Genomic DNA, 27,901 nt, shown 5'->3' on the forward strand with positions numbered 1-27,901 from the left:
TTTAGCTTCTCTATAAACATAGGTTTAGTCTGGACAATAGAACAGAATAGACAGTTTCTGGAAGACAAGATCTGATAACATGCTCAGGGGCTCTTGCAGAAGCATACTTCTCCAACTCAAACATTACAACAGGGTAATGAATATAGTACGTAAAATTATATCCATAGGAATCTTTAAAATGAATATAGTACGTAAAATTAGGTCCATAGGAATCTTTAAAAAGAGAATAAAGTGCTTATTGGTTTTGGTAAAAGTTTATTTTTGACAGAAGTATTAATGTACCGAATCATTTTATATGGAAATGATGGTTAGTTTAAGTATACTTGGAGTGAATTGAGTTAAACCAAGGATGATTTTTGTCTTTTATGAACAGCTGGAGTATTGATGATAGATTGCAAAAGTTCCTCAGAGAAAAAGATCATCACATGGGCTCGCTGAATACTCTCTTGTTCACCTCCATGCACACAAAGATGAGAGACAACAGGCACAGAAGTACAATGAAATATGTACATATTTTAAAGCCTTGCTGCTGGTGAAGCCCCAGAAGTTAAAGCATGACCAGATTGTCAAGAAAATATGAAGTGAAATTGAGTTGGCTTTCTCTGGGGAGAATGTGGTCAATGAGTTCAAGGAGGTATTGGAGTAACCTGTGTCACCATTATGTGCAGACTTGAGGACCCCTGGAGGTTTATGAAGTTTAGGAATCCCACCATGGTGCACTGCAGGGTAGCAACATATATGTTGTAGATCTGTTTGCTTGGTCACATAGAAGTCCCTCTTGCATTAAAGATAAATAGGAAAATTGAAGAGAAAAAGTGATTAATGCAGAGGTATCAAACTGGTTTGGCCCCATGGGCCAGATCCAAAAAACAGGCCTCCTTACATGGACAATCCAGACCCACATCCAGCAATGGGGTAGTGGTTAGTGACATCAGGAAGCCAGGGAGATGAACATGCCCCATTTGCTTACCTCCCACTACTAAAATGTGTCCCCACTGGGGCTCTGTACCCCAGCTTTCATTGGCTAGCTCCACTCCTGAATTATTAGCCTCTCCAGGAGCTTTGTGGGCTGGGAAAGATGGCTCTTCAGCTCGTACATTTGACATCCCTGGCTTAATGCATGAAAATCCTGTACGGTGATTGGGTGTATAAACATGATTGATAGATGTCTGTTCTGGGTTAATTAACACGATATACAAGCAATCTGTTCCTTTAAATGAATAAACTTAAAGAATGAGAAGTAGTAAATAGAAAATAAAACTGCCACATGCTCTGAGGAAACAGGAGAAGAACCAAAGGTGTTACCAAAAACCTTGGACTAAATATCTACTTCTGATATACTGCTTGTAGTCATCAGGTTTGTTAAGTAAGCTTAAATAGTGTAATTATTACAGGAACAAACCTTTCAGCTCTAGAGACCTTCATTCAAATTTAAATTAGTACACACAAATATTGGAAATATCAGGCTGGTAAACAAAAGATGTCAGATTATAAAAACACCCCCAAAATTGCATAATTCAACACATTGAATACTATATTCTGTTCAAGTAGACAGTGCCCAGCAGTGTGAGAGTCACTGAACATCAGGAATGAGGTGTGTTGGAAGAGATTTGAGTAATGGCCCTGCATACTGCTTGCCTGTACTATGCATGACTAGCTAATATTTTAAATCCCTCACTGAACACTGTAGTCCACTCAAATGTTGCGTTTTTTTGGTGGTGTTATTTTTGGTTTTTTTAAAGGATCCATTAGCTAAGGATTGTCCTAGTTTATGAAGCAAGAGGTTGCTATCCAAGTGGGAGAGAGAAATATCTGTTGAAAATGTAAATGAAGCACTGAAAAACAAGGCATCCTGAGCACAGACTGCAATCCTAAAATAAGGGAGAAAGCGGGGGAAAGGAAAATACTTTGAGCACAAAGAGTTCAGAGAAACAGAATGAAAGTAGAATGAATTGTTTAATTCCTATTTTTGTACATTCTGGGCACATTAAATGAAACAAAAGAATTGAGACAAGGAGAGAAACAAAAACACATGTATTGCTTTAAATGACAATGGTTAATTTATTCTCCAAGATAGCATGCTGTTTAACTAGCTCAGCATATATTCCATCTAAACAGATAGAATTGCTGAATAAGCCAAACAGAACGCTCAGAACAGCAAACTAATTAACTGAAAGACAGCCAAAAACTGGTGTCTGGTTTTCTTTTAATGCCTGTTTGTTTTTTCTCTCAAAAACCATCATAACTTGTAAACTGTATAACACAAGAAAACTCCTGGCAAAATACAGCAAACGCAATGAGATGAAAAGGAAAGTAATATAGAAATCTTGAGAACTGATCCATTTTGTGGTGCTCATCTTTATAGCATGCAAGTGCTTTGCAAACATTGATAAATTTATCTTTATCTGACGCTGCTTTGTAAGGAGGTGGTGTTTTCTTCAGTACAGATAAAGGGGTACATTAATTTTGGGTACAAAACTCAAAATACTTACAGTCTGGTTGTTTTTTTTCCTTCAGAATATATTGCATTATAATACTTTGTTTAAAATACAGCTCCTACAGGTTTCATTTGCAGGTCTAACTGCTCAGTGCTTTTGTAAATCGGTCCCTAAGGTGTCTCATGCTTGGTACCGAGAAAATGAGCAGCACACAACTAGTGACAGTCTGTGAACATTTTAGTTTAAATGATTTGTCCAGTGTCTGAGGGAAACTGTAAAGCTGAGGCAAGAATAGAATCTAGTTTTCTAGGATGGTATTCTATCATAATTTAAAATTGTCCTTTCTCTTCCTGTAAGCCTTTATTTACTAAACACCTTTGAATCTCAGGTACAAATGAAGTGGTGTTCCTATAGATCACTTTGAAGCTTCCTACGATGGCAAAAGAACAGTATCTGATCAGATAATTAAAGACTGAATTGTAATGCATATGTGCAAAAGGGGCCAATTAAATTTAAATGGGAGACTTAACTCTGGCATTTCCTCACTTTTGAGTGCTTGACCCAACAAACTTAATGTAAGCTTTTGGAATCAAGTTCCCTGTTTAAAAAACAAAATACACATTTCTTCACATTGTATGATGACCCCAGTTTGAGTAGGTTCCGTATCATTAGACTCACACCACCATCTTCTACCACTTGAGCTAACTATGGATAAAAACAGATGTTGCCATGCGCAGGTTAGCGTGGGTACTAATGTGGAGGTGCTGAATGTTGGGAAATCGCCAGGTCCCATGCTGTCTTGTATCTTTTTGTTGGGACCTATGCCCACCCGTGCCTATGTGTAAACCACAAGTTGGTACAGGTCCCAGCATGGTGGCATGGAGTGCCGGAGATTCTCTCTGCTTATGGAGACATGCCCCTGGAGATGCTGGGGCAGGTCTCTGCAAGTGGCTAACCCTGACATTCTCTATTTACAGGGAGGTACCCTAAGATTCCTTGGGACGTGTCTCTATAAGCTGGGAGAGCCAAGTAGGTGATCAGTCCCAAGGCCTTTGGGGGCTCAATCCTGCACAGCAATTCCTGGCGTGCTCAGGATCAGTTCCCTCAAGCCTTTGGAGCACCTGTCCAGGATGGCTGGAGAGTAGAGGCAGCTCCAGGATGCCCACGCTCTCTTGGTAGACAGCAGATCGAAGTCTGCTGCAATAAAGTGGCACTGTTTTATACTACTTTTCATCATTTCGCTGATATAAGCTAGAAACATCTATTTCCTCACCATTTATGCCTGCATAAAAAAGTGTATGGTGGCCTGAATAATAATAAGCAACAGTAACCTGCAGTCTCTTAGATGTGAGACAGGGATGACACTTGCACTTTTTTCCAATAGATTTCATAGCTGTTCCCTGACGTTACAGGAACAGAGAGCTACAGGACTCCTGGGTACACTTCTAGGTTATGGAATCTGTAGTAGTTATTGACTGTTTTGTTCTGTACCCCAAGTCTGCCCTTCTCCCTTCTTCTGTTCAGCCTGCTGTGGTTCTTGTCCCCCTCCGGTACTGGATCTCTCTTCATCCTTATCCCATGGCATCTGCCCTCTCCTGCTTTGTAGTCATAGTCCCACCTCTCCAGCAATGCTTGTCCTCTCGCCTTCCTGTTCCTACCATAGCCCTCTCTTCCCTTCCTACTTCCACTCCCCTCTACATTCTTGCCTCCCAGTTTCTTCTGTCTTTTCCCAACTGCCTGCACACCAGAAGAGGAGGAACAACATTCCTGCTCTTGCACACTGTGGTCCCGCATCACAGCACTGCTAGAGTCAAGCAGTGCAACTTTCGGGGAAGTTCTCCTCAGCCCCTGCAGTCCAAAAAGGAAGCCTGCTCAATACAGATGTATTGCCACACAACCCCTCCAATGGTTGGCCATCCATGCCACAGGCCTCTACTTCAAATTATTCAGGGGAATTCACCTGCCAAATTTTTGTTAGTTTCTGCTGAACTCACGGGATTTGCAGCATATCAGAGATATAGAACTCAGTCATATTTGGTGATTTTTTTTACGGAGAAGGAAAAAAAGAACACTTTGTCTTCAGGACAAATTTCAACCTTCTTTTCAAATCCAACCAAAAGATTAGAGCTCTTGCTGATATAGTTGTAAGAATTATTTTAACATGGGCAAAATATTTTTTTCACTAATCTTATTTGCAGAAAAAGCAGATAGTTTAATATTAAACCATTTAAAAAAAACATGGTGGAAAAATTTAACTGAAACAGTTAGCTCTGAAAATTTATAAGCACTAAATACAGTCTACCATCTCTAGCCACAATTTTAATAAAGCTCATTAAATCATTTTTTCCTATTTTACTTTTATTGTTTGTTATATGATGTTGGTGTTAATTTTTTGTTTCATTTAGAAACAGCTTATGCTTCCTGTGCAATTCAGTTGTTGATGTCATAATTCAGTGCCTGTATTGTCACCATCTTAGTTGCATATTGTTCTGTTGCATACATTAGTTTGTGCCATTCGTGGAATACTGCAGTGCTAGATTTAAGCATATGAATAATCAATGACAGATGAACAGATAACCGTTTTTAAACAAACTTGTGCTGAAATCTAATTTTAAAAGTGGTCTGAATGTGTCAGGATCTTTCTGAAGATATTTTACCACCAGAGATCTGAAATGAAAAGCAAAAAAAGACTTTTAACTACCTAGAATACAATCTAAAATTTAATGGAGTTGCATAAAATTATTTTATTTCACCAAAATGAAAATGGAGAGGAATTAACATCATACCTAACAACAGAACTGACTGGTTTAATTAATTTAGTGAAATGGTGATATTTTGCTTTAAGCGCAGGCAGACTTGCTTAAGAACTTATAATATGGCTTTTGTTCTTCCTTCATCATTCCACATCACAACAGGATGCAGGGTGATTATTGTAGCTTTCATTTAGGACATCAGACCTCGAGTTCCAGAAAATTGGCATGCTCTAGGACAAAGCCTGAAGGTTGTAGAAATCTGTGGAACCACATGTATGTATTGAATTTTATATTTTATTTTTATGTCTTTTTAGGATTGCATTGATGCAGGTTGGTGGGAAGGAGAACTCAACGGCAGACGTGGAGTGTTTCCAGATAATTTTGTCAAGCTCCTATCCTCTGATTTTGAAAAAGAAGTAAGTGTAATTGTTTCCCTCTTTCGCTTTACAATATGGAATCAAATTGGAGCTGAAATTTCTAGATATGATTTATGTCATCACAAGGGATGATGAGGTCAAACAGTCATAAACTGCTCCAAGACTATTTCAGGTTGGACATAAGGAAGAACTGTCCAAGCCCAAAGGCCTGGAACAAACTGCTTCCAGAGGTGGTGCAAGCACCCACTCTGGACTCCTTTCAGAGACGTTTGGATGTTTATCTTGCTGGGAGCCTTTGACCCCAGCGGACTTCCTGCCCGTGGGGCAAGGGGCTGGACTCGATAATCTTCCGAGGTCCCTTCCAGCCCTAATGTCTATGAAATTTAAATGTGATACATTTAGGATCATATGAGGGTAGGGCTGAAAGGGATCTCACAAGGCCATCTAGTCTGGTCCTTTAGTCAGTACAATAAAAAACCCAAAATGGTCAGGGAAACTAGAATTGCTGGTTAACAAGAGCATTAGATTAGATTCAAAACTTGTGGAAGAGGTGATACTTTTTATTAGACCAACTAGATATTTGCAAACACATTATTTTATTTCTTTACAAGCTTTTGGGCACACTCACCCTTCATCAGGCATAGGAGAGAATAAAGATTGTAAAAGTTCTCCCAAGTAGAAACAAAAATTTATATTAGATTGGATTACATTCATCATTTGAGGTCTTACTGTATATTTTCTTTGAGGTATTATGTTTGCTGGTAAACCCAGTCATCCTTCCTTTTCTGCATTGTTCTTGAGCCCTCTGTGCTTCATTTTAAATTTAAATAAGGCAGGGTGCCTGAACATTATGGTGTATTTTGCCAAGTTTGATGGTGTAATGATTATCAGAATCATTAACATGCCTCCAATATGTTTGTGGTAGAACATGAAACATTAGTCTACCACCTGCTTTAGACAGATGTCATCCTGATTTGCCAGCAGCCATTGTTTAGAGAGAGAATGAAAGATAAGGGTGAAATCCAAACTGGTTTGTCTGAGTGGAGGAAGCTTGTTTCATGATACATTCACTTGAACTCTCTTAGAATCCATTAAAAAAATTGAAAAGCTAAGAATATTTTTTCTGCTGATGCTTATCTTAAAATAGGCACAGTTATTTATTTTCCAAACTGTGTTTGGAAAGCCTGTCACACTTTCTGAGACAACGTGGTAGACTCTTCCTCTGCGAGAAGACTGTCCCATTATTTCAGAATAATTATGTAAGTCATCAGTGATAAAACCAAGAATCGCTGACACTGCCTCAAGTACTGACAGTAAAATTGGATGCTGGAGGCAACAGATTGAATAACTTGAAAAGCTTGATATCACACATGCACCAGGCACACACCCCCATCCCCCCTTCCCACCCCCCAATGTAATAATTATTCACAATGAAGGTGAAATTACAGCTCTGGCAAGAGGAGAAAAAATATTTCACAGAGTAAAATGTCATCCCATATCAGAGTGGATATACCCTGGCTTTTAGTCCCCTAATAACAAGAAAGTGGTTTTCAGAAGAGGCAGAAACCTTGAAGCTTGAGCAACTTTAGTAAGGTTGAATTTTCAAATAAAAGAAAAATGTCTTTTCTTATTTAGCATGTCTATTGACAAAATTCCAGCACAAATGTGCTATCCTTACAATCTAAAAATGAATAGTGTATTTAAAATTTACATGTGGCTTGGCTGTTAGAAATATCATGAGAATAATTAATATAGTAATATTGAAGATATTCAAGCACATACACTTTTCTGCTGCTTTTCTCAGTGCACGGAATTCTTTTGATTTCAAACATCTCCATTCAGCACCTTTAATTTTGTTGTTCTTCCAATATATTCGTACCAACAAAGCCACAACATGCCTATTTGCCTGTTTTATTTTGAAGAGCAGATATTTTCTCTAGCCTTTCACTTTCTTCTTATTTTATGAGATGAGGATTTTCAGAAAGATTTGTAGATATTCATCATTTCTCAAAAGCTGAAGCTATTCGAGTGCTTAAATATGAACTTAATTGTGCAACTCTAGGCATGTTTGATCTTGTTTCTCTTTTTCTTAACTGACTCGCCATATCTTGAACAAGTCTGCAATATGTCTACCAATCCTGTGCTTTAACCTTTCTTCCTGTGTGCTAGAGGTTTAAGTAGACTTCATATAGGGAGACCCAAAGGCACTCTGTTTTACTTCTCTTTACCCAGATATAGATTAATATAAAATCGATATATAATATACTCTGAATTAACTTCTTCATATAAGCTTCTTATATGTGTTTTCTTCATTATGCTAAACTCTGTTAGGAGATTCTGTCTGCTTGGATAAGGTTTTCCTGTGTTCAGGTAAATCAAACTGAAAAATCCTTTATTAGATAGTGTAGCTTATTTCCAGTGGGAGGAAGAAGAATGTAGAGGGTCAGCCTTCATATGGTTTCTAAGTTTATACTACTATTTAAAAAAATCTGTTCTTATCCCTTATATTCTGAAAATGCACATCTGTTCTTTTAAATACAGGTAGAGAAACTAGGCATGCATATGACTCACTGGAAGAAAAATTTAAAGAAGACAGGCATGTAGAGTGAAAAAAAAAGAGTCTTCAAAATGATCTATCATGTTTGAAGCTTCTTATAGCCTGTTGAATGGGATACAAATAATGGACACGCAGGAAACTCTTCTCAACTGTTTCTAGATAGTAAAAAAGAAAAATGGGGGAGCGTGTCTTTTGTTTCTCACTTGCATTTCAGTATCTCCCCGGAATATGCACATGACTCTATCCTATAGTTGAAGGGACATGACTAGTGAATGAATCATTTGTCTCTTGGATTTTGAGGCAAGGAAAAGACGTGAGATTGTAAACAGAAAGTTGGTTCACTGAGATCAAAAAGTCTAAATTGTTTATAAGACCCTTTTAATGTGTTTGTAGATAAAACTTGAAGTGTTCATATTATTTTTAAGTCTTATTTTCAGTCCTGTTTTAGTTCATGAGGACTATACAGGTGATTAGTGTTTCAGTAAAAAAAAAAAAAAACAAACCAAACAAACCAAAAATCAATTTATACAATTCAATATAAATCGGCGGAAACAAGGGATTGAATGAGCCAATATAATGAGTAACATATTTGCTAACTGTCAAAAATCACATTGTCAAATGCTTTGTCACAAACCATAAACTAATGATGCGCAGCACAGAAGCACATTATTGTTTTTTAGAATCATCAGCTTCAAATGTGCCCTTGAATTCAATTTTGCCTCTTGAACTGAGAGAGCACAGCACTGATGTGTTTGATCTTACAGTCTGGGTGCTAGCACTAAATTCCACCATTTAAACTTCCATTCCAAGGCTTGTACCATCAGTTGCAGTTTCAGTTTATCTGCAGCTCCTAATAAAGTGACCATGCTCCATCAATGTTTATACCATAAAAGTAGCTGAAAGGCAAAGTCTTAAACTTCTAAGAGAATTGCAGGTTTATTTTATGCTAACAAATTGCATTCAATGAAGCATCAAATGAGCAATTTACAGAAGTGATTCAAGTATTTCACCCTGGGTGCACTTATTCAGGACAGATTAAAACTTGTAAATTCTGCAAGTGGAGAGAGAAATGAAAATGTAAAGAAAGGGCTAACAATGAATACAAAATAGTTGGTCAAAAGGAGAACTAACCCAATAATGGTGGCAAATATCCATGCAAGGAAAATGAATTCCTACTTAATATTATTGATTCTGTTTCAGAAAAGAAAATCACAGCTGTCGTGTATCCAAACTGCTGAATACGGCATCTGATATTCTGAATAAAATATAACAAAGGAGTCTCTGCATTTGCCCAAACACCAGAATTAGAGAGAGACAAGAACAAATCAGGTTCAGTCATTCTGAAGTCTTATGTAGGTTTTACATACTTACACTTCTTTAAAGAAATAACCTAACAGGGTACTAAAATGAAATGGGGACATACAAGGCGGCTAGGATCTCTGTCAGGGCGGCTAGGATCTGGAACCAACTTCCAAGCGAAGTGGTGCTGGCTCCTACCTTGGGGGTCCTTAAGACAAGGCTAGACAGTCACCTTGCTGGGGTCATTTGACCCCAGTACTCTTTCCTGCCATGGCAGGGGGTCGGACTTGATGATCTGCTCAGGTCCCTTCCGATCCTACTAACTATGAAACTATGAAATAAATTATTTCATAGGCATCATCAGTTTTATGGCTTGTCAACAGAAAAAAGAGGGTTAATACATAGATTTAAAACAGCAAGGAGTAGTACTTTCCAAAAGAATTGAAGGTTTTAAAGGTACATGACGTATTGTATGCTGGTAACACTACAACTGCAGTCTTTATGAAAAATTGGGTAGAATTCATTTAAAAAACAAAAAAAATGAATACTCAAAAGGCAAAATCGAAAACAAAACAAAAAATTTTTCCAAAAGAGCCAATAGCATTATTTCCATCCTTATCCACTATGACTAATGCCAAAGGTAGAGCTCAAAATAAGAAGAGAAGACTGTAATTACCTACCTTCTGGAAAATCAAGATGATAAAAAAAAGTCAGTTTGAGCACATTAATTTGATGTGATCAGTTATTCTAAGCATCTAGTTAGTATGCTGTTTGCATGTGGATACTTTGCAACCTTCATGTTTTCTGGATGTAGGCTTTTTGTTACATTACTTTTTTTCCATGTTGCTTTTTTGAAAATTAAGTCCCCTCGTGGTAGCATGTTGACACCACAGGGTTCATTATCTGGGTTACAGCCTTGATGATATCAGTCATACTGACTTTGCCACTTAAATTAATGATGAAAGTGACGACAAGTTGTCATCTTCTGTGTGGACTTTTACCCCATGGTCAGATTGGTACAGACTGTGGGTGGGTTTTGCCTTCGTCTGTAGCATGGAAGGTGACCCTCTTTCTTGGCTGTGTAGTTTTAGTAATGTTGGTCAAGGATTTGTATGGGATGTTTTGGACAGAGATGATCCTACTTCAGGCAGGGAGTTGGACTGCATGACCTCTAGAGGCCCCTTCCAGCTCTACTTTACTATGATTCTGCATGGACCAGTATGTGCATACCAGTGGATTTCATAGTTATTTGCTGGTAACACTGATAGAGGCATAGAGAAATAAGGCTGGAAGGGATTTCCAGATCTAGTCCAACCCCCTGTAGGATCATTCTTAGCCAAACCGTCCTATACAAACCATAATCTAAACTCTGCATAAGACTATTGCCAACCCTAACACAACACAGACCTAACATCCTGACTTGCCACAGGTAAAGCAGGGGAACCATGGCAGCCACGTTCCACTTTTATGAAATGTTGTCAGTATATGCTTAAGAGATCCCAGATAGAGACTAAGCTGCCCCCCCCCCCACTGCAGAGGAAGACAAACCCCCACAGTCCATACCAGTCTGACCACAGAGTAAAACTCCTTCCTGACCCCAAATATGGTGATTGGTCTGACCCCAAGTGGAGGGGCAAGACCCTCTAGCCAGGAACCTCTGGCTTTGGTCCCAGCAGGAGTATTGGCATATCCCAGTCAGAGTCCCCAAAGTTGGCTGTAGCCAACAACACCCAGTACGTCTGAGAGAGGCTTCAAAACACCCCAAGACATATAGCGGGGGGGCGGGGGGCAATAATCAAGGGAAATACCCATAGTATAGTAGAATATAGGCATAAATACACCTAGATTGTTCCCAACCAGTGGCTGTACAGTGATGGGGAGTCCACAACTTCCCATCACTAAGACTATTCCACCACCTCACTACCCTGATAGTAAAGAAGCTTTTTCCAGATATCCCGTCTAAACTCAGAAACCTTAGGTTCCATTTTCATCTGGAAGAGTGTATACTCCTACTCCAGTATACACAGACTCCCTAGTTGCCTACACAGTCCCATCCTCTGGTTTTCCATGCCAGTCCCAGCCACTCAGACAATATCCCTCTGAGTGCACATTAGATGGCTTCCTCTTCCAGACAGGCTGTGTGAGGGGAATCACTCTTTTTTATTCTAAAGTCTAATACAGATGTGTCTTTACAGAGTAATCCTTCTGGTCCCCAAAATCTTAGGTTTGGAGCACACTGTGTCACTCTTGGGGATGATGCATGTGTCATCGGGTCAAGACTAAGGACAGTGATGAATTTGAATGGTCTCTAAGGATAGAAACGTTGGACAGTTTTGTGTCTGGGTTCTGGCGTATCTCTGTTGAGTTTGTGCAACCTAAATTTTTAAAGGGGTGTAAGTTGGCCAAATTTGGATGCTTGTTCTCAGGTATAGCGAAGTAGAGCCTTGACATTACAACCATTTCCTGTTACATTTCAAACCAAATAATAGGGATTCTGTGCCATTTCAAGCAAAAAATTCCATTTTTTCTAATGAGCAACGCAGTGATTCCCCCCCCACACACAAATCTCATTCTTGGACCTAGCTAAAACATTCCTGACACAATTTTTCCCAAAAGTTTCAGCATGAAAAAGATAAGAGGGATAGACAATTTTAGCCCATCTAGTCAATGTCTGGCAAAATTATGAGGAACTGTAAACAGGGTTTAATAACATGATTTGTGTGGATCCTTACAGGAAGGCAGTGCCACCAGTGCTACCAACTAAAAAGGGTATCCTTTACACAGATGTTCTAATGACTAGTGACAGTGATGTGAAGCCTTGAGAGTGTAAAGAGTAAGCAGGAAAACCGTCCTCCTCAGGAATAAAAAAGGATTTCGTGGTGGGAATATTACCTGTTTTATTTCCTTAGTTTTTTTGTGAGAGAAGTTTTATTCTCCATCATGTTGACCTTTTTCCCCCCTCTTTTTCGTGTGGGTGTTAAATTAGTGTGTCATCTGCTCAGGCATGGTGCCCTGTTTGATTTTGCATTCACTCCAAGGCATTTACGGCATGTGTCAGTATGGCTCTCACACACATACATATAAACACAAAAGGAAAAAACCACCCCAGGAGAGGAGAAACCGTTTTGGAACTGATTCAATGATCAGATTTATTTAGCGTGCACAGTGTGGCAGCCCCATTGGAAGCAGGGTGATAACAAATGAAAAAAATGACAAATAGAAGGCCATTCATGTGAATAATTAGTTTCATTTCATCAGGCACGGCAAGCCTTATTACCTATTCTTTCCAAATGGGATAACCACCATATAGTGTAAGTGACAAGTGTAACCTCTAGAATATTTCCTGCATTCTGCATTTATGCCCCAGCTGAGTCTAAGAAACACATTGTAGCTCCTGCCATTCCCACCTGTTTTTCAAAGTGGTATTTGCTTTTTACAAGGTTAAATCTTAATTGCATAGATTGCTGCAGTATGTAAAAAGTCATTGTTTTCAATGATCTGGAGCCACTTAACAATTGAGGGTATTTTTCCTAAAATAATATTATAATTGTAAACCTAGTTAAGTGGCATTTTATTAATTAATTTCAATCCCTTTATTGTAACACTTCTTAATGAATGTTAAGAACTGAGGAACTGCACGACCGCCTCAAAACCTAAAGGCTTTGATTTATTTTTAGTGTTGTCTGATTACATCAAGACTTGAATGTGTATAAACACTTTCCAGCCAACACTCGTTGTCTTCTTTTTTTTTTTTTTTAAACTTTAGAGACCTAAGAAACCACCACCTCCATCAGCTCCTGTCATCAAACAAGGGTCAGGTAAGGTGTTACAGATCTCATCTACCACACTTTAGTTGACATATCTTATTCAAAATGCATGTATTTTCAAATTTAAATTGAAGTCATCAGCATAAAAAAACAATGTGCAAAAACGTTCTTGACCATAGTAAATAGAATCAAAACAAACAATTAAATGAGCCTGAAAGATTGTGGTCTGCCTTTTAATAGATTGCAAATGAACAGAAGGAGGGCTTGTGGACCAATGTTTATTTGAAAATACAATATCAAGAGCTTAATTCTGCTATTATAGGATCATAGAAAAGTAGGGCTGGAAGGCACCTCATGAGGTCATCTAGTTCTGCCCCCTGCTCAAGACAAGATCATCCCGGACTAAATCATCCCAGCCAAGTATCTGTCAACTACGTCTGACTACTTATAGTTAATTTCAACTAGGAGACCAGAAAGGAAACTTCTTTTTCTTTTCTTTTTTTTGTGTCAGAAAAGAGCTTTGATATTTCAGAGAACTTAAGTGCATGCTTAACTATATGCAACTTGTTTGTGCATGTAGTTAAGACCATGCGTGGGCCTTTCGGGTTCAGTTCAAAGTCTTATAGGCTGGTTACTGTGGTAGGGAAATACCTTAGGCTTTCACCTGCAGGCTTGATTCATGCTAGACATGAACATTTTCATTCCAATGAAACCACGTCCAGGGACCTGGCTGTAACACAATGGCCCCACCACACGTGCAACTTGGGTTCCATAGCTCTGCATGTATGCAGGGGTCCAGTTGTAGGTGCAGTGCCAAAGGTGCTGTTTCTTGTTTGATTGTGTTTTATAACTAGGTTTAAGAATGCTGCTGATAGAAACCATGTTGAAACTGCTCTAAGAGTGTCAGCTACCACCCCTGATATATTTGTATTTTAGAGTGGATGGACCTAAAAGCAAATTACTAGAGTTGAACTGATATCAAACATGGTTTATGCTAATGCAGCTGAAATGTGAGTTACCTGGCCAATGTAGTCAGGTATGTTGGCCTCCACTGGGAAAGTTAAGGTAAAAAAAGGAAGTGTAGACATAGTGAATCTAGTCAGGATTTCTAACTACTGTTTTCTGTTCCAGGTTTCAGTAATTTCTAAAGTGAGTTCTCTTCTGCTTCAGTTCTTGAAGTTGAAATAAAACTGCCAGCTGCATCAGTACAGCTGATTATAACTCAGTGGACTCTAACTGAAACTATTAAAATCAACCAAGCTGTTCTTCTGGACTATAAAATTAAAACTATAGAAATATTATTTGCTTATTCATGTGCATAGTTAATTTCCAACTTTCTTTTGAGGTGCCTAAAAATGCAGAAGATTCAATATTGAGATTGAGGATCTACCTCAATCCTTGCTCTCAGAGAGCAGGATAACTTTGCCATCTAGTGGTAGTTACATTATATAAAGCATGATTTATAAAAGAGAAATTTCTCATCTGCAAATGAAATTATAATCATGCATATAGTTTGGGAAAAAGTCCTACAAATATTACATTTCCTACCAAATATATCTGTTCCCTAGTTTTCCTTTCTACCAAACAAAAGAAGAAAACTTTTAGCTTGTATGTAGACCTTTGCATCCACAAGCATTGGCTATTTAACCATCACAATAGATCTGTGGGCAGATACGTATATGCTAATTTTTTGGACATGAAAATGAAGGCCCAAAGAACTTGCCCAAAGCTGTTTGAGCAAATCTAAAACTCCAGTTCATGTGATTTTGGTTCCATATTGGAGGCTCAGTTCATTAAACTATACAGTACAGTACATATGCAGTGGTTCTCTGATTATTTATTAATAGGCTTATAAAGCCTGCTGGGAGTGAAATATGGTATATTTATTATGAATGACTATTTTATATATCACTCACTATGTGAAATTACTGTTTTTCCAAGACAACCCATCATAGCAAGGTCTGATTTGATACTGATGATAATTATAAAGTTTTGAATATTTGGTAGGATGTCCCATAAAAAATAAATTGAAAATTCTGTTTTATGCTAAATAATTAGAGATCAAAATACTATTTTTCTAAGCATAAAAGTATAAGTGGAGGTTAGAAGCTTACTTAATAGATTTAGAGTTGGACTTTTGTTTATAATACAAATAAAACTTTGTCAGGAATCCTCACACATTTGAAATGTGGTTCTTCTATGAAGTGTACTATAGCTAAACTTTAACTGCATCTTGAAACTAAGTCTTTGTTAACAGTGTTTACTAACCACATGGGGACCAGACTTGCAGTCTTTTTTCATTGTATACATTTGTATGCTCACTGGAAAAATTTTGCAGGATTTTGACTTTTTTTCCCCACATAAAGCTCATGATTTTAGAGTAGTTTTAACTGGGATTCTTGCAATGGTATCTTGTATCTGGAACAGCAGCATAATTAAGAGGGGCAGGGTTACCAGGGCCTCAGCCCCAGGTACCAAGTTAGATAGGAACACAAAAATAGAAGCCAGTGATGTTACTCCAGGGGCTTTCAACCAGGGTGCTGAAGTGCCCAGGTATGTCCCTGAACAAGAGAAAAGTACCGGTCAGTAAATTCCATAATATTTATTGGCATGGTGGGTTTGTAGAGGTGTTGCTTGCCCAACAGAGCAGTCACAGAATAAAAATGGCCAGAAGTCATCACTAGGGGCAATTAGCATTGAGTCTTAAAAGGACCTGATCAGGCAAGGATCAAATGCTGATTGACATATTTAAAAAAATGTAACTGCATTTGAGAGAGACATTGAATAAAAGGAAAGAAATTTAACCAAGAAACCTCATAGTGTATTTCCTGCTCTGCTTCCCCTTTTAGTAGGTCCTATTCACTGTACTTCTTATTAAAATGTTAAGTATTCCCTGAAGCAGCTTTAAACACTGTTAAGCTAAAATGCTTTTAACCTTGTAGTTGGCCAATTCAGTGAAGCCAAAAGCTGTTACAATAGTTCTTATAAAATGTACTTGGGGATTAGAATGACTTCTTGTTTACACTAGGAAATCTTTGCTGCTTATTAGTTCACATCAGGCTGCGAAAGCAAAATTGTGGCAGATAGTGGAGACATGATGCCAGTAGTCTCCATTATTTGAAATGCTATTTAATTAGGCTAGAATTCATTTTTTAAAACATTCTGACAGATAATAGTGTTTATTTTAAGCATTTATTTAAATTTTTATTGATTTTCAATTAAATTAGCAACATAAAGATCTTCCACCCCGAAATAACAAAAACAAACAACAAACCAACCCAACAACAAAAAGCTCAAGAAAACACCAGAACTTATATCCTTTCTAATTGGAGTCCTCCTGTTTGTATACCAGTCTCAGCAGTAGGCTGCTTCTCCTTTTTTTACAGTCTCTTCCCAGTTTGCTGCAGCTGAGTTGTCCCATTCAGGCATCAGGAACAGCCTTTTTCTGGGTTTTGAGTAGGGGTTTAAGTGGCCTGTTACCTCCCTCCACCCCACTTCCTGGCACCTGTGAATGATCAGCTAATTGCTTAATTGATGAGCCATTAGACCTGGGGCTGTTTTTCTCTTTAAAGAGGCTGGCCTTCAATATTCCTGCCTGCTACTCCCTTCCGTTCTTCCCTTCTTTTGTTTATCAGCAATGAAAATATTGTTTCATCAGTCTGTGAGTAGCCTTTAGACCAGGGGTAGGCAACGTTTTTTGGCGGGAGTGCTGAAAACCCCCACAATGCTTACCTTGGAAGGTGCTGGAGTGCCAGCATGCCAGAAAAACAAAATGAGGGCAGGAGGTACATGGCAGGATGTGTGTGCCCTTTGCCCCCCACCCAAAGCCTGTGCCCCCCAGCCCAGCTGCCCCTTGCCCACCAGCCCTGCTGCCCCTGCCCCTTAGCCTGGGCTTCCGGCTAGCAGCAGAGCTGGGGCTGGTTGCGGCCGGGAGGCTCCAAACAGCTGTGCTGGACTCCGTATCCCCGGCATAAGCTCTGTACTGGCACGTACAGGTGTGCCTCAGAGCAGGAAGTGGGGGAGGAGCCTGAGGCAGCGCAACCCTGGTCTCTCCCCCACTTCTGGCACAGAGCTGGTGACTGGGCTCTGGAGCCCGACACAGGTGTTTGGAGCCAGCCTGGGCTCTGGGCAGCTGCAGCAGGCAGGCTGCAAACAGGTGCACCTTGGGGCGGGCTGCGCTGCCCTGCTGTCTGTGCTGAGGTGCGCGTGCAGTCACTGCCAGCGTGGAACTGATGCTGGAGCTGTGAAGCCCGGCGCAGCTGTTTGCAGCCTGCCCTCTGCTTACTGCAACTGCCCAGAGCCCAGGCTGGCTATAAACAGCTGTGCCAGGCTCCAGAGCCCAGTCACCATCTCCATGCCAGGAGTGGGGGGGAGAGACCAAGGTTGCATTGCCTAAGGTCCCTCCCCCACTGCCCACTCCGATGCGCAGGTGCACGTGCTGGCATGGAGCTGATGCTCAGGATTCGGAGCCCGGTGCAGCTGTTTGGAGCCTCCCGGCTGCACCGGGCCCCAGCTCTGGGTAGTTGCTGCCAGACACAGAGCTCGGGCTGCTCCCAGCAGGCAGCTAGGACACTGCAAGCCCTGCTGGGAACAGCCCAGGCTCCAGCAGCTACCCAGAGCCGGGGCTGGCTGTGGCGTGCCGAGCAAAATGGCCTCGCATGCCACGCTCAGCACACGTGCCGGGGGTTGTCGACCCCTGCTTTAAACCAATGTGGTTACAACCTGGATACCTGAGGTGAACTAGACACTCATCTATGTTTACCAATAAAATCAAATCCTGCTACACCTATATATGTGTCACACCTTTATCTAATACGTTCTTTTAAAATGTTAACAGCCACCAAGAGCACTGTAATTACTAGTGTTCTCACTATTGCTAACATTTGTGGAATTGAACTGATGATGATAAAAGTTTAAAAAAAAAATCTGAGTTAATTTTGTGTCTTGTAGTCAAATCATTCTGTGTTGATTCTTAGTTTAACTGCTTTTAAACATGAACGGTATTTAATGTGTGTAAATAATTATAATGCAGGCAGGATCTAAATGAAAAAAATGGATATTTATGTATGTTAATTCTCTCTTCTTTGTTATTAAAATTTTCCCATTTAATGGCTAACTCTGAAGGACTCTTTCTCCCTCCCTCCCCCCATATGAGTCATTCTTCTCATATACATAGGTAGAGAATTGCAACATTTTAAACTTTTTAAAATTCAAACTAAAAGTTTGGAATCTGTTTAATTTTATACTTATTGACAAAATAATTTGCATTTTCATTTTGTCAAGTTCCTGCACTCCTAAGATTTATTCAGAAACACTAACTTAACTGTGAGCACTGCACAAGTGTAATTTTTTTTATGCTTTCACAGTGTAATCAACTTTACGTGAAAATAGATGCATGTATAGTTTATTGTGCAATTTTCAAAACGAGAAAAACTAAAAAATCTCATATCTTTCTTATTGTTTTTTTTACTGAATAGTTTCATTTTTTGAAAATTTATCTGTTTCTTTGACAGTTACCACGGACAAAAAGCATGAAATCAGAAAGGTACCTCCAGAAAGGCCAGAATGTCTTCCTAATCGAACAGAAGAGAAAGGTATGAAATGTGTTTTTGTTTGCTCTTTGCAGAGTGGCAAGGAGAGGAGGTTGATTCAAGTTTTCATTTGCTAGTCTTCCAATAAATGTATTGTTTGTTCTCCATTCCTGTAAGTGTGCAATTATGTAGTTTTGGAAAGTATTGGACAATTGTTTCTAGGCCAGTTTCTGGAACAAAGATAAGGGAATAATACTACATCATTGTAGTAGATTGTATAGCACAGCTGTGCCAGTACAGAAGTGCTGAGTATTCACAGCTGTATAGAAGGCTAAATAATGCTGTGCTAAACAAAATCCAGTCCTTGGTGTCTTTAATGTCTTGCCCATAATTATCAGACTTTTTTTGCCTTGATGCCTCTGTGCCTCAATTCCTCATCTGTAAAGTGAGGGTATTACCCCCTCAACACAGGAGATTTGTGAAGCACTTGAATGTTACAGTGATGAACACCACAGAGAAGCCTATAAGGAAATACAAATTCTACCTTCAGAACAAGGTTTGAAGAATTTGTATTAAAATAAGGTATCACCTGTATGCCTGAGCAATAAGAAGAAAACAAAATATGGAATTAGTCACTCGTGTGCAATTAAATGAGGCAGCGGTTGTATGGGAAAAATAGCACGTGGCTACATTATTAAAAAGTATGGATGCTTACCGACATTTAAAAAAAACCCTTCCCCCCGCCCCCATGCTTGACCAGCAGCACGTTAGTTTGACCCAGTTCCACAATGTCTGTATAGATCAGGCATTTCAACAGGGATTTTGGCATTTTTATCTAACAGCTGATTCAGTCAGCTGTTAGATAAAAGCACCAAAAAAGCCCCACTAAAGCACCTGATCTGTGCAGACTTTGGGCAAGCCGGGTCCAACTAATGTTTTGCCTCTTCTGGGCATGTGCTGGGCTCAGTGCAGGAGCCCTCCAACTTTAAAATAAAGCACCTTTTTTTAATGCCTGTAAGAAGCCAATATTTGCCTTGGAGGACAAATTAGGTAGCACAGGCAGCCTTAACTCTAGGATTTCCTAACTTTTTGTTCTTTTGGGGAGCTGTGTATGTGTGCCTGTGGCAGTGCCAGTTATTTGTAGGTATTGAGTCTCCAAATATGATTTGTATTTAAATTATTTTCTTACTTTTTATTTAGTAGCCTTGCTCTCTCATCACATGTAACAAAGTAGGTCGCCACCTACAAAAGCATGAATGAGTTGGTCTCTAAGGTGCCACCCTGTCTTGCCTCCTACAAGAAAGAAAAGAAATTGTTGAATGTGCTAGAGGTGTATGAGTATAGGCAGGGATCTCTCTTATTACGTGTCTGTATAATACAGTGCTAAGCAAAAATACATAGGGTTCTTGGGCACTACCACAATGTGAAGAATAATAAGGAGCATTGGTGTGAAAGTGCCTGATATCTGTTAGATTGAGGAATGGTTTCCAAGAGAAGGTGTTGGAACCCACCTTGCACCTTTATCTAATGTACTTTTACATGACATAAGGGATAAACGAGATGACTTTTGTCACCGATCCTTTTCTGTTTCAGCCATGATTTCTATATCAAAATATTATGTAGTTATAAAAGAAACTGAGCACAGTGGCAATGCAGTAGGCATCTTGTTGTGCCAAAGGTGCAAGTTTAAGCCCTGCTCAAAGGCATTGCAGGTGGGTACCTAGTCATTCAGGCTGAGGAACCAGTGGTGGCCAGACTTGATATGGGCAAGTTCACTCCGTCTGTGTTCTGTGGCCTACAGAAACTGGCGTGCCTTCAACACATTAACCCAGTATTACGTTCTGGTGAACCTTTGATATGTGAAGGAGGACCGCAGAGATCCTGTAACTTATTCAGTTTATACTTTTTCATTTTATAAAATATAACAAAGATACTGTCCTTAACTTAACCCATTAGATCTTTTTATGTGCCTCTGTATGAGCAGGTCAAAAGATTTCCACCATGAGGAATCTGAATGCCATTTTTTTTTGTGAGTTGAAATCAGACCTTGAATCCCAATTTTATGTTATCATGTTGAATGTTTTCTGCTAGTATTTTTAACAAAGAAAAATTGCCAGGGTCTGTTTCTGTGGTGCATGATTCATTAAAGCATACTACATTAAAACTTATTAAGAGGTAGAACAGTGAAAAATGCAGACATTTCTTAGATTTATTTAACTACGAATCATCAGTTCTGTAGATTGTAAACTGATGTGTGCCAGAGAATTCCACTTAATAATTTCTTTTTTTTCTTTTTGGGGAAAAATTGATTTAAAGAAAGATCAGAGAGAGAGCAAAAGCAGTTGGAATTGCAGAAGCCTTCAGTTCCTGCTATACCTCCAAAGAAACCCAGACCACCCAAAACTAACTCTCTGAACAAACCTGGTACATTGCCCCCACGGCGACCAGAAAGACCAGTTGTGCCTGTGACTCATGCAAGGTATTGTTCTTTTCCTATCTGGAATGATTTGGAATAAAAGGCAACCTACAGATTCATAGATTTTAGATCTTGCAGTTGATGCTACTGTTAGTTTCATATTTTAATTTTATTTAAAGGAACAAGATAAAAAGGAGTCTTCTAATTAGATATTGTACCATAAAGCTGTCACACTGACCTTGAAAAGATTAGATGTTTTGGTGCTGTTGTAATTCAAGTAAGTTAACTGTTACTTAGTATGAGTTAATTAGTGTACTAACAAGAGTTCACAGCTGTTTGTTCTTAGTCCAGCATTTGTGGAGTGTCTGCCAAGCACTTGCAGTAATGTTAGTTAATTCCAGTTAACTGCTGCGCAACAAACTCAAGTTACAACAATTGGAACAACTCGATTAGACAGTGCCATTTGGTAGCCCTGCCTACTTGACTTGAGAATAATGTGTTAGCCTGTAACGTTTATAAATAATATTGCTTTTAAGAAAGGTCTAATTTGGTTTCAGTCTTTGGCCATTGTAGACAAAGTTTGAACATATTTATACATTTTTTGCAATCAGTATTTTAAATTACACAAGGATACACTCAAAGTACTATGCTGGAACCCTATTTGAAAGATAGTTTATAATGGTATTATCTGTGTTGCTGTTACCTTGTCTTTCATCAGTGGCTGCCATCACCCTTTACCAGCATTAACAGATTAGGCATTGCAACATAATTTTGAGGTAGAATCATATTCATTTTGTTTTACATTTGGGAAAACAAATTAAACAAAGTTTAAATGACTTGCGCCAGGTCACGCACTATCTATGGGCACAGGCAAATAATAATAAAACTTTTGATCTCCGGTCTCCTTGCTGTCCTATACTTTTAAGTTTCAGTGTTTAGGTACTAGGTTGATAAAGGCAGGTTAAGAGCCTAAATAAAACCAAAACACAGTGTTTTCCCTCCTTCATGCACTATCTCAACTTAAAATCCAGTCAATTAAAAAAAAAGTTTAAGGTGTTCCTCTAGACTGTGTTGTCTGCTGCCAATTTTATCTCATGAAAGTTGATGAAACTCCTTTAAGGAGCACCACTGTTAACAGTTTCAATCCTAATTATTTTATCAGTTAATTTAAATTAATGACCTTATCAAGTCTGGAGGTTGTATTGTGTTCTCCTATATAAGGATGTTTTATGGGAATAAGTCTGAAGTTTAACATTAATTAAATAATCCATGGAATAGATTTTTAATTATTTGGATAATTAAGAAGCTTGAAACCTAGAGTAAAAATGGTCTATTTTTTAAATGTAGTTAGCAGGATATGGTTGTTTTCTAACTAACAGTCACCTCCATTTCACAGTTTCATAGTTGGTAGGGTCGGAAGAGACCTGAGCAGATCATCAAGTCCGACCCCCTGCCATGGCAGGAAAGAGTACTGGGGTCAAACGACCCCAGCAAGGTGTTCATCCAGCCTCCTCTTAAAGACCCCCAGGGTCAGAACCAGCATCACTTCTCTTGGAAGTTGGTTCCAGACCCTAGCCGCCCTGACCGTGAAATAGCGCCTCCTGATGTCTAGTCTGAATCTACCCTCTGCCAGCTTGTGACCGTTATTTCTTGTCATTCCTGGTAGTGCTCGGGGGACCAGGGACCCAATGCCTGCCGGTCCCCTCTGACTAGTTTGTAAACGTGTCCCCTCAGCCTTCTCTTTTGGAGGCTGAACAGGTTCAGGTCCCCTAGCCTCTCCTCATAGGGCCTGCTCTGCTGCCCTCTGATCATGCAAGTGGCCCTTCTCTGGACCCTCTCCATGTTGTCCACATCCCTCTTAAAGTGCGGTGCCCAGAACTGGACGCAGTACTCCAGCTGCAGCCTGACCAGTGCCGCGTAGAGGGGGAGGATCACCTCCTTGGACCTGCTTGAGATGCATCTGTGGATGCATGACAAGGTACGGTTGGCCTTCCTGACTTCATCCCCACACTGCCGGCCCATGTTCATCTTGGAGTCAATGATGACTCCAAGATCCTTTTCCACCTCTGTACTGACAAGAATGGAGTTCCCCAGCCTGTAGGTATGGTGTTCTTTCCCAGGTGCATCACCTTGCACTTGTCAGTGTTGAATCCCATCCTATTTTCGTCCGCCCACCCCTGTAACCTTTCTAGGTCCTATTGCAGCCTATTCCTCCCTTCTAGCGTGCCCACATCCTCCCACATCTTAGTGTCATCAGCAAATTTGAACAGGGTGCTTTTTACCCCCTTGTCCAAGTCACTGATGAAGATGTTGAACAGTGCGGGCCCGAGCCCTGGGGGACCCCCCTGCCCACATCCCTCCAGGTCGAATAGGACCCTTCCACCACCACTCTTTGGGTGCGGGCCTCCAGCCAACTAGTGACCCATCTGACTGTGTAGGTATGGACACCACAGTCTCCATCCACTGCTACACCTGTGTCCTAAGGATTTGGTTACCTGGTCGTAGAAGGCCACCAGGTTAGTTTGACAGGACCTGCCTCTGATGAACCCGTGTTGGTTGCCCCTAAGCATAATCTTCCCTGCTGGCCCCTTGCGGATATGCGTCAGGATAATTCTCTGTCTTAAAAAGCTTCCCCAGGACCAAGGTAAGACTAACTGGGTTATAGTTTCCTGGGTCCTCCTTCCTCCCTTTTTTAATCAGCTGCTAAATATTTTGAAAGGCCCTTATGGTATCTTATACCAAAATCTGTGAGCATGAGACCAATTGGAATAGTAGACTGAAACAGAACTGCAGAAATGCTTCAGATTGGGTGCAGAGCTGGGCAGAGAAGGCTCCGGTAGATTTGTAACACGTTCCCCTGATATTTCAGTTGTTGCTGCCTCTTTGTACTGTTGTGTGCACCTTACATCTTAGGAGTTTCAGTAACTGGGGTTTTTTTCCCCCCTCGTGGTCACAGGTTAGGATTTGGGAGACTGGAATAGGTTCCAACATAGCTCTGCAACTAGTATGTATGTAGATGAAAACTGTAACCAACTTCTTCCCAAGACAGCATAGTCAATATGAATACACAGTGTTTTTATTTGATTATACCTGTTACCAGTGGTTTAAGTTCTCTAGTGTAGGCCAGGCCTAACTGTGCTGAGACTGCAAAGTTTTACCCTGATTTACACTGACAAATGGTTGGTATTAATTTTTGAAGGAAAATCTGAAGGCTGTGTAAGTTGCATAAAATCACTACGCACAATCTGGCATGAGCAGCTCTATGGTAACTTCTCCTCCAGCCTTTGCCTGGCTATTCACAGATGGGAAATTCTGTAGGGCATCTAGCATTCATAAAGACTTTTCTCCTGGATTAGGGCAATGACACCAAATTCAGTCACAGTAACTTTCAGCCCTATAATCACAATACTTTACCACCTTATCCCAAACATTAAGTATTCCCTCTTCAGAACGCTTCCAGGAAATGTTGTTTCTTTGTTAGTAAGCATATACGTGAAAAAAAGTTCCAGGGAAGTACAGTGTAGGCCACTTGGTGGCTATGCCAACTAAGACATTGCAATTTTGTTATATGTTTCTTCCAACAATTTTAGAAAAATAAAGGACCTTTACTGATCAAGCTGTTCATTTTGAATGCCCACATTTATCACATTTTACTAAAAGTGTGCCAGGATTCTTGTGATTTCTCCTGTTTTCTTGTCTTTTAGAAACTTCCTGCCAATTTAATATTTTATAGCAGGAACTCATTTTCCAGTTCTCATTAACCTACAGTAATGTAATCTGTGGGTGTGTCTAATTTTTCTATAACTTTTTCCCAGTTTTTAGCAAAGCAACTCAGACTTATCCATTACACTATTTGTAGTCTGAAATAATGTCCATTCATTTTCTAATAGATAGTACCACCTTCATACTTATAAATCTGGCATCATTAGATAAATTTCAAGCCATCTTTCACCAGATTATACCAACAAAAGCAGAAAAGTTGCATCTACAAATGAAAAACAAAGAGCAAATGCTGTCTTTAGCAGCTCATATACATGTGGAGGGAGACTGCTCCCTCCACATGTTACGGTGCATTGGAGCAGACTCCAGCGTCATGTGTATCAGTATCACATGTACTAGCGTCATTTGATGAGCTTTAGTTCAAAGCACCCCGTCGCCATTTTTCAGCACAGGGACACTGATACACATGATACACAGGTCTTGGAGCTGTGCTAATTAAAGCACTCCTCTCCTCCCACCTCCCAGAGCACACCTATAAACACCCTAGTATTTTATGCTGTATTTCAATTTATGAATGGCTAATGCCGCTCTTTCAAGCAACATACTGAATGTCTAGGCTGCTTGTTGCAGGGACTGTTACATATTTGGTACATTTTACCCATATATAGGGAAAATGTGCATAGTGCTGTATAGATACAGTAATCCATAGATCAATCCATTTAAGTCAGTGATTCTCAACAAGGGTGCCATGGCACCCTGGGATGTCTTGAGATCTTTTCAGGGATGCTGTGGAGTACGCACTGTTAGGTGTGATTTGATTCACAAGATAAACCCATAGTTTTCATATATCCATGGTGTTAAACTTTTTGATCTGTTGTGGTTGTTCTGGGTTCTATGCAACAGAAGATCTATGCTCTTGTTATTTTTCTGTAGTCAAAAAAGAGTGAAAATTAAGAGCTGATATTTTCTGAGGAATGGGTCAAATCTATGAAGCCTAGAAAGGTTAAGAAACACTGATTTAAGTGAACTATGGCTCTCTTGAAATTTCTTAGTAGATTTACAGACCTGTGAAATTTTAAAGTATATTCTTACATTTGATTTAATTTTATTCTTCCCGGTTAGTCATTTTGTTTTGATAAACTAAGCCTATCATTGTATAGAAGCTTTTGCTTAAAAGGAAGGAAGAATTACTCATGGCTTAATCTCTGCTTCCCTTAAAATTGCAGTCTCCCTCTTACAAATAATTATTCTCTTTTCTCTGTCAAATAAACTATCCCAGGCTATGTGACTTTTTTGAAACTCTGGAAGGAATTTCATAGTCTAAAGACATGACTACTGGGTAAGAAAATTCTTTTCTAGTGCAGGACACTCATCATGATGAAGCAGATGACTTTATGAATAGTACTGAGAGTTACTGGACCCCATTACCTTAGCTTGAAATGTTGGTCTCTCTTATCTACGTTTTATCAACAGTTTTACCCATCACTATCACATCTATATCCCTGCATTGATAATTAGGTAGAAACAATTGTATTATGGATAAGTTTCTGAAGGATAAACCTTAACTTCTTATCATGAAGAAAATCTAAAATCAGGGAACATATGAGGAATTATTTAGGGATACTACTGTGTCTAAAATAGCCTTTTTGACAGGTGTTGAAGAGAAATGAGATAAGGTTAATCCACACAGCATGTCTACTTACTAAAGACGACTCTCTCTGACAGGTTGTTCTGTGGCACCCAAAATGGGGAACACTCTGCCCTTCTTTATATTAATTTCAAGCTAACAGTCTATAGCCTCTAACCCATACGTGATCTCTAATAAATATCTCCTCTTTTTTTTCTCACTGTAGGAGTGATAGTCAAAAAGTAGAACTTGTGGGCAGTACAGTATCCAACACCCTTGAGAAGGACTCCTCAGAAAGAAGCAGTGATATTGGTAAGTTCTGGTGCTTTTATAATTTAACAGTTATGTTATGTTTTTTATATTTCTTCTGACAAAATGGTGGTAGAAATATTTGTGGTCTTACGGTTTTGCTGTGCTCCAGAAAGAACAGAATAATGGGTTCATAATGAATTTTAAACAAAAAGTTAAACACATTTTTTGCTTAGTCTTTTAAAGAAAGTAGAAAAGAGAATTATCAAACTATTGGATATTTTGAATGGGAAGTAGGCTGTGCTGTTAGAAGCCTGAAGCAGTTAGCTAGGCCAAATAATCAGTCTGCTGTGTTTTCTAAGGTGTATGTTTAGTACATTTGATATTTTTAATGTTTTAAAGGCTTGTATTTGCAAATGTAAGGGAAGAGAGACTGATTAAATTTAAAAAAAAAACATTATTGCAAGCATCTGTTTAATTTTTAAAGTTAGCAAAGAACTGTACTGCATTTAAAGTAACAATTGGTGTCCCTGAAACACTTACAGTTTAATCGTGGAATCACCTTGACAGGAGTAAAAGAAAATTACTTTTCTTTTCATTTCCATTCCTGAGTTTGAAATCCTTAAGAGATGTGCGCTGAGGTTGTGGTTGTTGTAAGTGGCCTTCAGAAAGTGAGGTGTTATAGTTTATCACATTTCTGTAAGCAAACCCAGGGCCAGTGTCACTTGTAAGTGGAAGTATTCCAATGACATCTGTTTCTGTCGCTCAGTTCAGTAACAACTGTGAAGCAGCAATCATGTTTTTGTAAGAGGCAGAAACATTGTCCTGAATGTAAGCATTTCTACATTTCATTGGTAGCATGCATTTTTTTTTTTAAGTTGTGGTTTCTTCCTAGAACCACTCATATTAACACATTATGGTAAAATGTTGTACTTCCAAGAACCAATCTGCCATTTCTTCAGACTTAAAAGTGAAACTTTAAAATACATATGTAAAATGTGAATTTAATATATAAAAAAGAAGCATAAAAATTATTTTGGTTAACTTTATGGAAGTGAACTTTATTATTGGTCTCAATAATCAAGTGTCTGCTTTTGGAATTTCTTGCTGTCAGTCTGCTTTATTTTAGCTAAGAATAAACAGTATTTTCTGCAGATTTCTGGAGGG

General features: G+C 39.2%; 1 protein-coding gene and 1 long non-coding RNA gene across 4 annotated transcripts in view; one reads left to right on the forward strand and one right to left on the reverse strand.

The window, feature by feature from the left end:
• The window catches only part of SH3KBP1 (SH3 domain containing kinase binding protein 1), a 361,555-nt gene that overhangs the window by 312,663 nt on the left and 20,991 nt on the right, over window positions 1–27,901 (forward strand). For all 3 annotated transcript variants that reach the window (XM_090062600.1, XM_090062582.1, XM_090062591.1), the window contains 5 exons: window positions 5,506–5,607; window positions 13,191–13,242; window positions 18,705–18,785; window positions 21,039–21,201; window positions 26,712–26,797. In XM_090062600.1, the coding sequence (XP_089918726.1) occupies window positions 5,506–5,607; window positions 13,191–13,242; window positions 18,705–18,785; window positions 21,039–21,201; window positions 26,712–26,797 (484 nt within the window). The remainder of the gene's footprint in view (window positions 1–5,505; window positions 5,608–13,190; window positions 13,243–18,704; window positions 18,786–21,038; window positions 21,202–26,711; window positions 26,798–27,901) is intronic.
• On the reverse strand, window positions 1,961–27,558 carry LOC149874493 (uncharacterized). Its single transcript, XR_016444144.1, has 3 exons — window positions 27,278–27,558; window positions 19,912–20,015; window positions 1,961–5,105 (listed from the first exon to the last, which is right to left on the reverse strand). It is a non-coding gene; the product is annotated as an uncharacterized LOC149874493 (long non-coding RNA).

Source organism: Crocodylus siamensis, chromosome 1, assembly GCF_052110815.1.
Source record: "Crocodylus siamensis isolate JL-2025a chromosome 1, ASM5211081v1, whole genome shotgun sequence".
Lineage (NCBI taxonomy): Eukaryota > Metazoa > Chordata > Crocodylia > Crocodylidae > Crocodylus > Crocodylus siamensis.